The sequence below is a fragment of the Merops nubicus genome, unplaced genomic scaffold, assembly GCF_000691845.1.
Source record: "Merops nubicus isolate BGI_N331 unplaced genomic scaffold, ASM69184v1 scaffold19543, whole genome shotgun sequence".
NCBI classification, from domain to species: Eukaryota; Metazoa; Chordata; class Aves; order Coraciiformes; family Meropidae; genus Merops; species Merops nubicus.
In genome coordinates, this window is record NW_008597105.1 from 5815 (window position 1) to 19005 (window position 13191).

General features: G+C 41.2%; 1 protein-coding gene across 1 annotated transcript; it reads right to left on the minus strand.

Annotated features, from left to right (window-relative positions):
* Positions 1-5173: 5173 nt before the first annotated feature.
* Positions 5174-12194, minus strand: MSRB2 (methionine sulfoxide reductase B2; the record flags this gene model as incomplete). Its single annotated transcript, XM_008936612.1, has 4 exons — positions 5174-5273; positions 6953-7100; positions 11037-11113; positions 12088-12194. Coding segments are annotated over 4 exons (432 nt in total), but the record flags the coding sequence as incomplete, so codon positions are not given.
* Positions 12195-13191: the final 997 nt, after the last annotated feature.

The following is a 13191-nucleotide window of genomic DNA, read 5'->3' on the forward strand; positions in this document are numbered from 1 at the left end:
CTCACAAAAAAGCCATGCTGCCTCCCAAGCCAAGAAGTTACCGTCAGCAAGCTGCCTTGTGTCGTTGGAACAGGAAGAACATCAGTTCATTTTAGTCTGCATAGCAATACCAGCACAGCCAGAGAATACAGCAGCCTAATTCCTAACCAAGCACATACCACCTTTTCTCTGAGAAGGAGCTCAAGTATTGCTCTTTATGTGCCAGAGTTGCCCTGGCTGGCTTAGCTTTGGTTTTAATACCACAGCTGGAAAAACATGCGCTAACTTTACCTCCTCTCTTTTTATAATTCACCCCCTCAAACAATCAAGTACCAGAACAACTTTTAGAAAAAGCAGGGTCTGAAGATCTGGACCCTGTTAGAAGCCATGAAGAGTCTATTTCTGGCTTGGCTGCACATTTAATTTGCAGTCTTGAGCAAGTCAATTAAATTCTTCTGATCAAGTCTTCTCTCAGTAAAATTGGGAATAATTACTTGCCATGTAGAGATGCTACAAAGACTAAGAAAGTATTTCAATAATTTATTTAAGATGTTAAAATCTCTTAAGAGTTATGTAGAAACCTCAAATAGGAATTATAAAAAGGTTATTTAAAACCACAATGGGATAAAAGTATCATCACTGAAATTAATTAATGAAATAATATTGAAAACCTTCTCAGATGTGAAGGGTGGAACATAAATGTGCAGTTGCCTGGCAGAGTATATTCAGAGCAGAGAAGCAGATGCTCTTTATTTGCTATGGTGGAACAAAGTAAAGATACATGAAGAAATTTTTGTAGCCTATGATAGTCTTTAATAATGTTTTCCATTATTATTGGTCTTTATTATGCATGATCTTATAACACTTTGGGCCTTTAGCTGGGATCTGTCCTGGTGTGGTTGGTAGCACAGACAGAGAAGATAATGAAGTTCCCTGCCCCAAAGAGCTTACTGTCAGAGGTCCTGAATGTTTACATCACACAGGGATGAGACCATAAAAGTCAACAGCTCTGTTTACAGACATGAAATTATGTCTCTAATAGACAGCTGCTTAGAGGAGCAGCTGAGGGAACTGGGGTTGTTGAGCCTGGAGAAAAGGAGGCTCAGGGAAGACCACCTCTCTCTTGACAGCTACCTGAAAGGATGGTGAACTCAGGTGGGCTCAGTCTCTTCTCTCAAGTAACAAGCGATAAGACAAGAGGAAATGGCCTCAAGTTGCACCAGGGGTGGTTTAGGTTGGATATTAGGAAAAATTTATTCACAGAAAGGTTTGTCAAGCACTGGAACAGGCTGCCCAGGGAAGTGGCTGAATCACCATCCCTAGAGGTATTTGAAAGACTTGTAGATGTGGTGCTTAGGGACATGGCTTGCTGGTGACTTAGCAGTGCTGGGTTAACGATTGGACTTGATGATCTTAAAGGTCTCTTCCAATCAAAAAGATTCAATGATTCTAAAAATTTAGTTTGTGTAAATACATCATGGGAGATAAGCTCAAATACATGATGAGAAATGTCACATGGACTCCTCAGGCAGATGCATGAAGCACAAGGTAATAGGGGCATCCTTACGGCTGGTGCAACTGTCAGGGTACACCAGGTGCTTCAATATGGTCCATGTGCATAGTGAGAGATGGTAATTTCAGAGAGGAGGCCAGGGAGATGCAGGGTGACTAAGTGGCTTTGCAGAGTCTTAGATGGATCTCCTCTTAGGTTTTGGCAGCCTAAGATAAAGCACAAATGTATCTGAAAAAAAGCTTGACCTTGGATTTACAAAGGCAGACATTACTGGTGGAGCACAGGCTAGTACCATCAGTGTCTCTGAGACAAAATGTAAGGTGAGATCAAGTGTGGTAGATGTTAAAAGTGAAAAAATAGAAGTTTGAGCTGATACACAGAGAATAAAAAGCCAGCAGAGGGAATGGTAAAATCAAAGACACAGGCAGCTTGCAGGCTTATACCTCCAGACCTTGACACATCCTCAGAATTAATTGTTAACCTAAGAATAGTGATGCTCAGCACAAGAGATAATTAACTTGTACCCAAATGAGCATGGCCCTTCTCCCCCATCTTGTACGCTAAGTCAAACAATAGAAAACAAGGCTGACCAACATGTCATTTTATAAAGGACTATTGATGAACAACCTGAGCCATATAATTTTCCACAAGTGACAATGTAATAAAAAGAAGTATCAGATAAGAGATCTCTGCCTTATCCCCACTGCACTACTCAAGGCTGCTGTGCAAACAGTTCCAGCCACCGGTACAGCAGAGAATGTAAGGGGGTCAGACATCACCTCAAAAAGCTTCATAAGAGCTAATTCAAGAAGTTCATACCCATTTCCTCCACTCATTCTCCTTTTTCCTGTGCTCAGTGCTGCATCATTCATTTGTACAGCTCTGTTTTAACAGAAGAGGTGCAAACTACCAGGAGTGGGGAGGGCTGGCAGTGGTAAGAGGGCTTCTGTGTATTTTGAGTTTTATTCCAAATTGATAATGGGCCATGTTTGCAAAGCAAAATCGTTTCCCCTGTTCTTCTACTGATGTGTGCATATGGGTATATCTAAACACTTCACATTTACAGTGAAGTGTAAGGGGCAGGAGATTCAAATCCCTCTCAGTGTAGCTACTCCAAACTGTGGCCACACTGAAAGGTGACGTGCCATTACTCTGTTTTTATATGCATGGAGAGAGACACCTCTTTCCCCCATTTTCATTTGAACAAGCAGAATAAAATTGCTTAGCTCAGTGTCCGGTCTCTCTAGGGCCACAGAGTTATGTTTTGTGCTGTTTGCTTGGTGACGTATCAGTGAAGTGCTGGTCAGGTGCTGTCCTTGAAGATATGGGTCTGTTCGTATGATTACATATCTGTAATTAACACTGCACAAGCTAAGCTGGGGCCTTACAGGGCTCTTTCCTCAGGTCATCCTGCTGTATCAGTGAAAAGACACCAGATGCTCCTTAGCCCAAATGTGCAGTTACATACAGCGATGTTTATAGGTGTAAAATAAATGTTCAAGAAAGCTTCCTCTGTCAGTCATAGTTACTGACTTGCCAGTTCACTAAGAGTTGGTCTCCACCAACCATGTACACCCAAGGTACTACATTTGGTGCAGTTTGTACACAAGTCTGTGTGTGGATACTTGTTTTGTTGGCTCTAAGATCTATTTTTTTTGTAGGGCATTCAGTCTCATCCATAGATGTGATCAGTGAGACTTGGTATCTGTGGGGACAGGTAAGAAGGTATGTTATCAGCTCTCTTCCTACTTCCTGCCATTTGCAGAAACAAGGAGCATTTGAGTTTGGATCCCAGCCAAAAGTTACTCTACTGGGGCAGGTGCTGGCTTCTCCACCTTCAGCTGGTTCACAGGAGTCCAGCTGGGGCCACCTTCTAGTTGCACTCCCTTCTGAGACAACCCTCTCCTGATGAGAAAGGTGGGGAGAGGGCTGCCTGACTAAAGAACATCTATAAGGGCCAAACCTCCTTTCCAGTAGCTATGCATTAAATGAATGAAAGTATATCAGGATAGAGAGCAAGTGAATCCAGAGCATGTGATGTACAACCTGTGAGGACTCTGGGAAGCAGAGACCTGAGCAGGTTGGGTCCATACATCCTGGTCAGAGCGGGCAGGTGATAGCAGTGGGTGGTGCGAGGGCATCTCCGCAGGCAGAGCATGACGCAGCACAAACAGCAGGCAGCATGCTGTTGCCATTGACAGACACCTCTGATAACAATGTGACCATCACCATCTATGACACTACATAGAACCAGTAGTGGCAAGTGTTTGCTTCATTCATGCCACGTCACACCCCTGCTGGTCTTTGTGCCATTCTGGTTTAGGTTGGCTGTAACGGTCACTGTCTTTGTGTGACGTTTTTAAAAGTGATGAAATTGTAGAGTTCTCCTGTAGAGAGTACAGGAGAATGACAAACTGCAGAGCTCCAAGACCAAAGGAGCAAAAGTAAATTCAGTGCAATAGAGGTCCATTTGCTGAAGACATTAAACTGTTTTAAGACTACACTAGTAAAAGAACACACCCTTTTTATAACTGAGGCAACCAAAGTGGGGAGAATGGAAACAGCCTGTTATAGGTAAAGCCAAATGAGATGTTGCCTAGTAACTCTCAGCAGGGAAGCATTTAAACCCATCCAGTTTAGTGCAGCTGATGTTCTGTCTCAGAGATTATTTTCTCTGGAAAAAAAACCAAAAACCTGAAAGCAGGAAAGCTCAATTTAACAAACATACAATTTATTTTCCTGTTACAGCAAACCATGGTAACAATGATTGGGAGAACACAGAAGTATTTACAAACTATAAGGAAGAACAGACAAGTCATGTTTTCAATAAAAGCATCACTTTATTGAACATGTTTTTTGATGCTGATTTTTTTTCCCCCCAAATACAGTAAATTTCCCATTCACTTTTATTTTCAGATTCTGAAATACTTAAGTGATAACTGAAACCTGGAGATACTAGACAGATTGTTACATTACTATCATATTATTTCTAGAAGAGGTTTCCTGAAGGAAACCCTACTTTAGCTCTGCTATTGGACAAAGAATCAAAGTCATTGTTTTAAAAGAAGCAAGACTCTGTGTCTCCACTGGTTCCATTGCCTGGAATAGTTTTAATTAAGCTCTCCTTCAGGACTTTGCTTCTGTGGGTTCACAGAAAAGTCACTTGTTCTGGCTAAAGGTCTTTCGCAGCAGGGGGAATAAAAGTCCCTCAAAACTTATTTGGAGATTCATGTTATTTTTGCTTTCCTTTAGAAGTTTATGATGATTTTACAGAAGTAGAAGTTCTAGCATGATCAGCCATCTGTACTCCTGTGTGCCACAGCTACTGTTTAGCATAGACAAGGTCAGGTTCAGGAGAGCATTTCAGCAGCTTCAAAACAATTAATGATGATAGTTATGATTGTGAACTATTGCATAGATTTTTTTTTTAATAGAAAAAAATCTAGCAGATTAACAAGATCTAAAACAGATCAACATATACTAACTATGAAAAGGCAGACTGCCAAAGAGTTACCACAAAAATATGTATTTTACCAACAATAATAGCTGGAAAGCAAAGCTGCAAAGGCATTAATACTAAAGTTTGAGTTCTATATTAAAAACATGGGAGTTTTTCACAATCCTGTTGTATGAGCAGTGAAAAGTTGTTCTGTAAGCCACAGAGATCCACTTCTCACTGACCAGAGCCTGGTTTAAAGTTTAATGAAGCACTGTTGATACAGAACCTCTGCCCAGAAGGTGGGGGACCATCATCAAACACATGGCCTAGATGGGCATCACACTGCAAAAGAAATTATGTACCATTATTACTTTTGCAATAACAGACCAACATTGTGCTGGTACCTACTGTGCTATCCTGGATTAAGAAACTTTTATGGTCAGTTCCCTGTTGAGTTGTGTGGGTGAGGGAGTCTTGAAGAGAGGCTAGAAATATATCCTGGTGTAAACATCTCTGGCCAGTGGGTGAATATCTGCCCCCAAAAAAGCAGATCCTAGAAGAAGCAGTCAAAAGGAACTAGTGCCAGAAAGCATAGGAAATAACTTGGAGCATCAAGCCATCTCAACATACAATAAGAATTTCAAGTTAGTTGAGACAGTCACTGTAGGTCCTTCTCACTGGTCAGCTGAGGATTTCTCCCCAAAAATTACTGTTGGGAAAAAATTAGACTCGGAATAACTATCAGGGGTTTATTATAGGATTGGAGGGTTGTCTTCAACTGGGGTTTTTGAAAGATGATTGCTGGATATTACTGCAAACATGAACTCTACCATGATAATGGACCGTGATGGATACTTGTTACATTTGCAGATAATACCTAATCCTGCTAGAAGGGTCTGCAAGCACACTGGAGGACAGTACTAGTAATCTTAGCAATTTGAAAAAATAGACATACAGAAAAACCCAAACCCCCAAACTGCAATTCATTAAACTCATTTGCATGCTTGTATACCTTAAGAAAAGTAATAAACAGGACAGATTTAGGGTTGGGAAGAAATACTTAGGGGAGGTCAGTTCTTTAGAAAGGATCTGGGTATTACAGCAGGTCCAAAAACAACTATGGGTCTTGGGCTGTGGAAAGGTAAAGGTGTAAGGGCAGGAACACTATCTGTAACACACCTAAACAGCCTTTGATCTCTGATACCAGCTAGGCCCAGCTGCAGCACTCTGTCCAGCTTTGCACTGTGCTTCAAGAAGGAAAAGGATCAGTTGCAAGGAGTGCAAAACAGAGCCACAAAATGATCAGCACTCTAAAAGTAACTGCATAAAAAGCAACGATTGAAGAAACTGGCCCTTGCCAGTCTAGAAAAGAGATGACTGAGGGAGCCAAAATAGCTACCCAAAATAGAAGGGTGGCTTCTGTGAAATAAGAGAACCCACAAAAGATAGCTGTGAAGATGTGGGGCACCACCACTGCTGTGCAGAGCAAAGGGTAGTAAGCTTCAACTACTGCAAAGCAAACTTAGTGTTTTCCCCAGCCAACAGTAGGAAGACATGAAGATTACAGCTCATTACCTAGTTCTACCTAGTATTACCTAATCTCCATCACTGAATATTTTAAGAACAGTTTCAGAAAGATTTAGCAGGACTGAATTAGGAAGAACAGCCCCTATGAAGGGGCAGATGTGTGGACTTTCAGTCTTCCTTCTACTGTCTGTAGTCACATCCTGACTGAGTTCACCTGAGGTCCTCTTGGATGAATTTTTTGTCTAAACTCCAACCCTTGGCTATACTTACAAAACTACTCTCCCCAGTCACATAATTTTCTTCACCCCAGAGCAACTGCCTATATTTGATACTTTGAACTCTACTTAGGTGTTTTGTACCAAGAAGTGAGACAGAGTGGTTCCAGTGGTACTGTAATTCTCTCTGCTGTGTTTAGGTACATTCATTCATGGGCACGAAGAAAACTTATTTGTGAAGACTTGCGTCTTTGAGTATCACCTCCAAAATAAACATACCTGTTTGCAGACAACTTCAGTTCTAGTTGATCCCAACGAGTTATCTGGTTGTCTCATGATATTGGTATTACTTTCATCTCTGCCACAAGCACCATAAGCCTCAGAAAATGATGGCCATCCAGTCCCAGAATTGTACTTCTTTTCTGAGCTATAGTGGAAACCAGATCTTCTCGTTAGTTAATAACAGAGATGTTGCAAAAAAAAAAAAAAAAAAAAAAAAAGTCTGGTATTAATAAGAACATTGGCTTTTTTCCTGATCTCTGTATTGTACTGCTATTAATAGTACAATGGCACAGTAGAAGTTTTCTCTCTGACATGAAAAGGTGCTGGAAGCTCTTTTCCAAGGGGAATTCTTGATCAGCCCATAACAGGTGCTTTTGCCTCACCACTTCTGTTTCACTGACAGGCTGACATTTTATAAAACTTGAAAAAAGATTTTTCCAACAACTGAGTATGTTGTTTAGCTCAATTACACCTGCAAAGTTGCAGTACGAAGCCTGGCCCAATAAAGCACAACTTCAGCAAAAGACTTTACAAGAAGAAACAAAGTATGGCAAGTGGCTGGGGTAGCCCACCAGACCAGGCTCATCTCTGATGGTGACTTCAGTTTGCAGTCAGCCATCAAACTGGTTTGGAAAATCAAATAGAGCCTTGCTCAAACAATCAATGACAGATTGTCACAGCATAAAGATCTACTTTTCTCAAGAGATGGTCACAGCCATCAGAAACAGTACTACAGACTGTCAGCTTGTGGGTGCCTCCTGTTAACATCCAAGATGACCTGCCCTGGTTAGTTGCATATTAAAATCAAAAGCATATTGGAAAATATGACCAGAAACTATTTTTGAGATTCGGAACACAGAAATAAGATAATCCTTCCTATTTAAAGTTGTGTAAGCTTAATCACAATAAAGACTTCCTCCTAGCGAAGAGTAACCTAGTAGTGTGACCTAGAGTGAGAAATGAAGATGGACTCACGCACTACTAGAATAAGTGGGCTGGAGACCCACCACAACCGTTTCCTGACGATTTCCCATGTTTTAGCCCAGTTTCACTAAACCAGTGCTCTTACTGGCATCTAGTGGTGGATGGAGTCACCAACACCAGCAGCCACCTTTCTGTGATCAAGGGGATTAATTCATTAGTCAATATAGAATCTAAAGCAAAATATCTAGTATATATCATGTATATATTGGTGGGACATTAATACAGTGAAGAAAAATCTGAAAATCTTACTTGCAGTGCCTTTTAGAAAGACAAAAGAAACAAGCTGAGTGAAAAGCATAAAAAATTCAACACAAAGATCAGTGCCTACTTCAGCATGCATTTTAATATTAATTGTACAGGGCTGTCTTTGAGCAAGGTAACTGTGGAAATAAGATTGGCCAAAGGCTTGGTTTTGTTTGGGCTGTTGCTTAGTCCTTTACATCAATCCACAAAGACCCATGAGATATGCTCTCCTACCTCCTCTCCTCTCCACAAAAATGTGGAGAAATCGGGCACAGCACAGAAGCAGGCTGCACTGAAGCAAATGCTGTTTGCAAACTCTTCATTTGTAGGAGAAGGTACTTTAGGCTCCAGGCATATTTCTTTATAACCAAAGAGGACTCCCTGCCTTCCCCTATGAAACCACAAGAACACTGTGCCTGCCAGCCAGAGTCCCAAAGAGTAACCCAGGGGAACACAAATGTCCATACACAACTTCCGAGGTTCCCTGACATATACCTGTGCGGCTTATTTTTTATTTTCAAAATATTTCAGTCAGAACTGTTAATTTTTTGACACAGGGATCCTTCTGCTTATTCATACATAGATACAAGGATCCTCTCTGAAACCCTGTAGAGTCAAGGAAGGTTTTGCATCTGATCCTAACTGTCTCTGTCCCTTACATGCCACTCACAATACTTCTGTTTATTGTAGATGTTTTCCACTGCTAAAGGATCAATCTTCTGAGCTGTTAAACTAGCTCTCAAAAGAAATGGTCTCTGTGTGGTTTTACTAAGAGTAATATCACTTAGATTCCCTAATAGAAACATTTTAGTACCCCAGAATATTGCTGTTCAAGATCATATTTGTCCTTTGAAGTATTTCACCACTTAATTTATGGATAAATGGACTTTCCCTAAACACATGCATTAGATTAGCCTTCAACACACCATTCCTCCAGCACATGTCATTTACTTTGATCCCTATTTCAGTCATCCTGGATGGAATCCAGATAATTCTAAAAGTGCTTTTTGCTGTATGAATCTCAGCTGTAGGTTTATGGTTCACTGAAGGTTTGAGATTTCGTTAAAGGACCACAATTTGCTATCTATAAAAGTTAGGGGTTTGTTCTGTGTATTTCCATCTCTTTAAAATGAATATTTGGTAGCAGAAGGTAATAAATGCTCATATAAATGTATACACGCATGTATACTTTGAAAGAAAGGAGGAAATGCTTTATGTTTACCTGTAGCTAATGATCTAAGGCATTTGAAACATAAAGGACGTTCTCAATGAGCTAGTAAATAAACATGATGATCAAATCTCTTGTCTAATACCACTTTTCCCCTCATTTTTAGTGTCCTCCACAACATAACGCATTCACCAAAAATACTTTTTCAGACCATTTTGCACTTTTAATAATTTTCAATTTTCTTCAAATTTTTTTTTTTTTTTAATTTCTCTGTATCAGTCTGTAAGGCTCAGGATTATTTTATGCTTTAAACAAAAGTACTTATATCCTCTGAGAGCTGAATACTGCAAAAAGTAACATGACTGTTTGGTTATACTGTTGTTTTGTTGTTAGTTTAGCAGCAGAAGCAATTCCCTCCTCATCTCGCTTTATGTTGGCAAATATAAAGTATGTTAAATTGAGGGAATGTTTGAAGGAACTGAAGAAACTCTTCCACAGCCTAGTAGTCTAAAATTCCTCTGATTTATCTCAATTTTCCAAAGATATTTTTAGGGTTTGTATTTGTTGTCAGAATATTCTGCAATGCTGCATTAGCTTCTGAAATAAATGTATTTAAGTATTTATTACCAAACCTCTGCAGAAAAAGACGCATTTAATCAAATGTTCAATTGCATAATAGTAGTTTTCTGTATTTGACAAAAAGAAAAATGTTCACAATTATCTGCCTCCAATTTTATAATTTAATGTCTTAGTTGAAGTTTATTTTTAATACAGCCATTACATTCCCCCCCTTTCTTGCTATCCAGATCTCTTGTTCCTCAGCTTCCCATTTGAAGTTCTGATCTGTGATGCACCCTTTAAAGTTTTCATAAAAACAGGCACATTAGCCATATTGTGTTCCTCATGTCACATTCCACTGAACATTCAGCTGGGAATATATAAAGTCTATCTTCTGGCTCAAAAATACGAGGAACTGTCTTTTCTAGTTCAGTTACAGAGAACAGTGCACCCCCTGCACATCCTACTCCAAGGCACTCTATTTCCTTTTACTTAGACTTTAATGAAATTGCAAAATATATAGTATTGTAAAGAACACAGAGGTTAACAGCACAGTCGTTCACAGTCAGGTTTTAAAAAGTAGATCTAACCAAAAAAGCAAAAACAGTGGGATGTAATTTAGGGTACAAGAAGGGGTGAGGGGTAAAGAGGGGGTCTCAGCTCCAGTATGAGGAACTCGGCAGTAAGAACATAACAGCAGCTACAATAAGGTGGACCAAGGGTATCTCTAGCCCAGTAGCATAAGTGGCAGAAGGTGACTATGGTAGAGCACAAGAACAGAGTAACCATACAGTGATACTCATGCATAAATACATGTATTTTGTGGCAGCTTGTGGCTTAGGGACCTCTTAAACAGTTTGTTATTATCAACCAAAAAGGACAGTGTGTGCGGCAGGAGCAAAAGGCAGACCTTAACATAGCAGCTACCGTCTGCTGGCCACTGCTGGAGAACAGGGCATAACACATACCTGTGTCACCACAGGTGTCCCAGAAATCTTATACATAGCACTCTGACATCAAAGGATTATTCTTCTGACCTGCACTTTCCATTCCTCTCATGAAAAGACACTGCTCCTCCTGCCACAGTTAGGACATTTTAAGTATGCTAGGAAATCTAAAGGATGTTACCTGAACAGTGGGGCATTGCAGCACACACAGTAGTATACTCCAAATTCTGTGTTATTCAGATAGATCCCACTAAATGGCTTTCAAAAAAAGGAAGGAAAAAAAAGGAAGTTAATAATGCAGGTCTTTAAAAGCTCACCATCTGGAACAAGCATGTAGGAATCAGATTCAAAACAGGAGAAAAAAAAACATAAAAAGAAGGCTTCACAGGGGGGCTTTGAAGAACAAACATTAGCAGCCTAAAGAAATGAAGGGGAGGATGCCTTTGGATTAATAGTGAAGACTACCCCCTGCCCCTAGAAACTTTGAGACCAGTCAGATGCATAAATCATCCAGGTACCAGGGCCGGAGTCATGACCTCTGAGGAGCTTGTGAAATGTGCAGGATCCCAAAGATCAGGGCTCTGCTACGGAGTGCCACAACTTCAAAGTGGCTGTACAAAGAGACTCTCCTCCTCCTGGCATGGTCTGGAATTGGGATCCTTATTTTACAGATAAGGATTTGGGTAATCCTTTGCTACATGGTCCTTATGCACAGAAGCCTTGGCCCTTGGCTCTTGGCTTGAGACACTGGTGCTCCACCCACAAAGCTACATGGCCTCCATCACAGAAGGAAGCAAAGCACAGGGATAAGGTGGGTGCGTGATCTGGCACTCAAGGGATAACCCAGCTCCTGAATGGACAGCTATGTGTAAGATTTCCATGGCTAATTTACATATGGTCACAAAAAGGAGACTACAGGATAAAAGTATGATCTTCTCCCTACCCTCTGGAGAGGCCTTCGCTACTGCCACAGAGATAGCTGAGCTGGCAGTAAAGTATCCCAGAAAAAAAAAAAAAAAAAAAAAAGCAGAATGTTTTTTTCATCTGCAAACCAGTCTGGGTCAGAACAAAATCCACCCAGTTCTGTATGTTGAGTATAACTTTCATCCACAGGATGGTAGGGGAAGAACTGCAAAGCAACTGAGTGGTGGCAGCTCCTCCAACCAGCTTTTTCTCTGCCCAGCAGGCGGAGGAGGTGGCTCAGTCTTGGGCAGCATTAGTGTTTTGCTTACCGGTTCGGTTCCTTTTTCTCTTGTAATGTAGTATTGCTCTGGAGTCAACTTTTTTCTCCAGTCTGTAGCAGCATTTGCTTCAGCTTGTTTAGTCAGACAGCCTCTGTCTTCAATTAGATATAGAAAGGCAATTTATATTATTTTTAACACCATTTTAACTTAGACTCTGTTAATGTTTTCCATCATCACCTCAATTCTCCCAGAGTTCCTGTGGGTACTGACAGAGCACAGGAGGGCAGTCAAGGATGTAAGAGCAGGGGCAAGTGCAGGACTTTGCATCTGCCTTCCATTCTATTTACTACATGCGGAGAGCAGCTCCAGCACACCACTTGGAAAGACTCTGAACAGAAATGGGCATCAGCAACCAAAGGTACCACTCACTCTCCCAGCACAGCCCTCTGTTCTTGCTTGGCATAATGACTGGTTGGTTTGTGCTCCTTCCTCATCCCTGGGTACTACTGAAAGGTTTGGCAGTTTCCCTCTTGGAAACCCTCAGAAACCAAAACTAATGCTCATTTATGAGCTATTAAACACTATCATCTTCCACAAGCCTCAATGAAATGCAATGACAAGAAGGGGCACTGGAAGTAAGCAATACCTACAGCCCAAGAGAAATGGAGCCATAGTTAAGTGAGGGACACACAATAAGAGAGCAGAAGTCACCCATCATGATGCAGACCTCTAGCTACACCTCCTAAAAGTCTGTACACACCATGCAGAACATCTATGGTGGTGTGGGATTGGCAAGGAATTAATAGATTGGCTGAAAAACAAGAAGTGAAATAGTTTCATTCTTTCCTTATCAAAAGATCTGAGGTGGGGAGCTACTACACACTTATCTCCTATCAGCACATGATCCTTGAAAAAAAAAAAAAACAACAAAACAGCTCCTGAGTGACGCCCGTTTGCCTGGACACCTCTTTTGGAATGCAGATATTGGGGCTGGGGGGAGGGGGAGCACTGGAGCCGTGCAGTTTCACTGTAAAGGCCGCAGCTGAGCCTGGCGGCTCAAGAGCAGCCCCTCCGGCAGGCTGACCTGAGCCCTTTCCAGCCGCCCAGAGGCCAGGGGGGCCGGGCCAGGGGGGCCGGGCCAGGGTTGCCCTC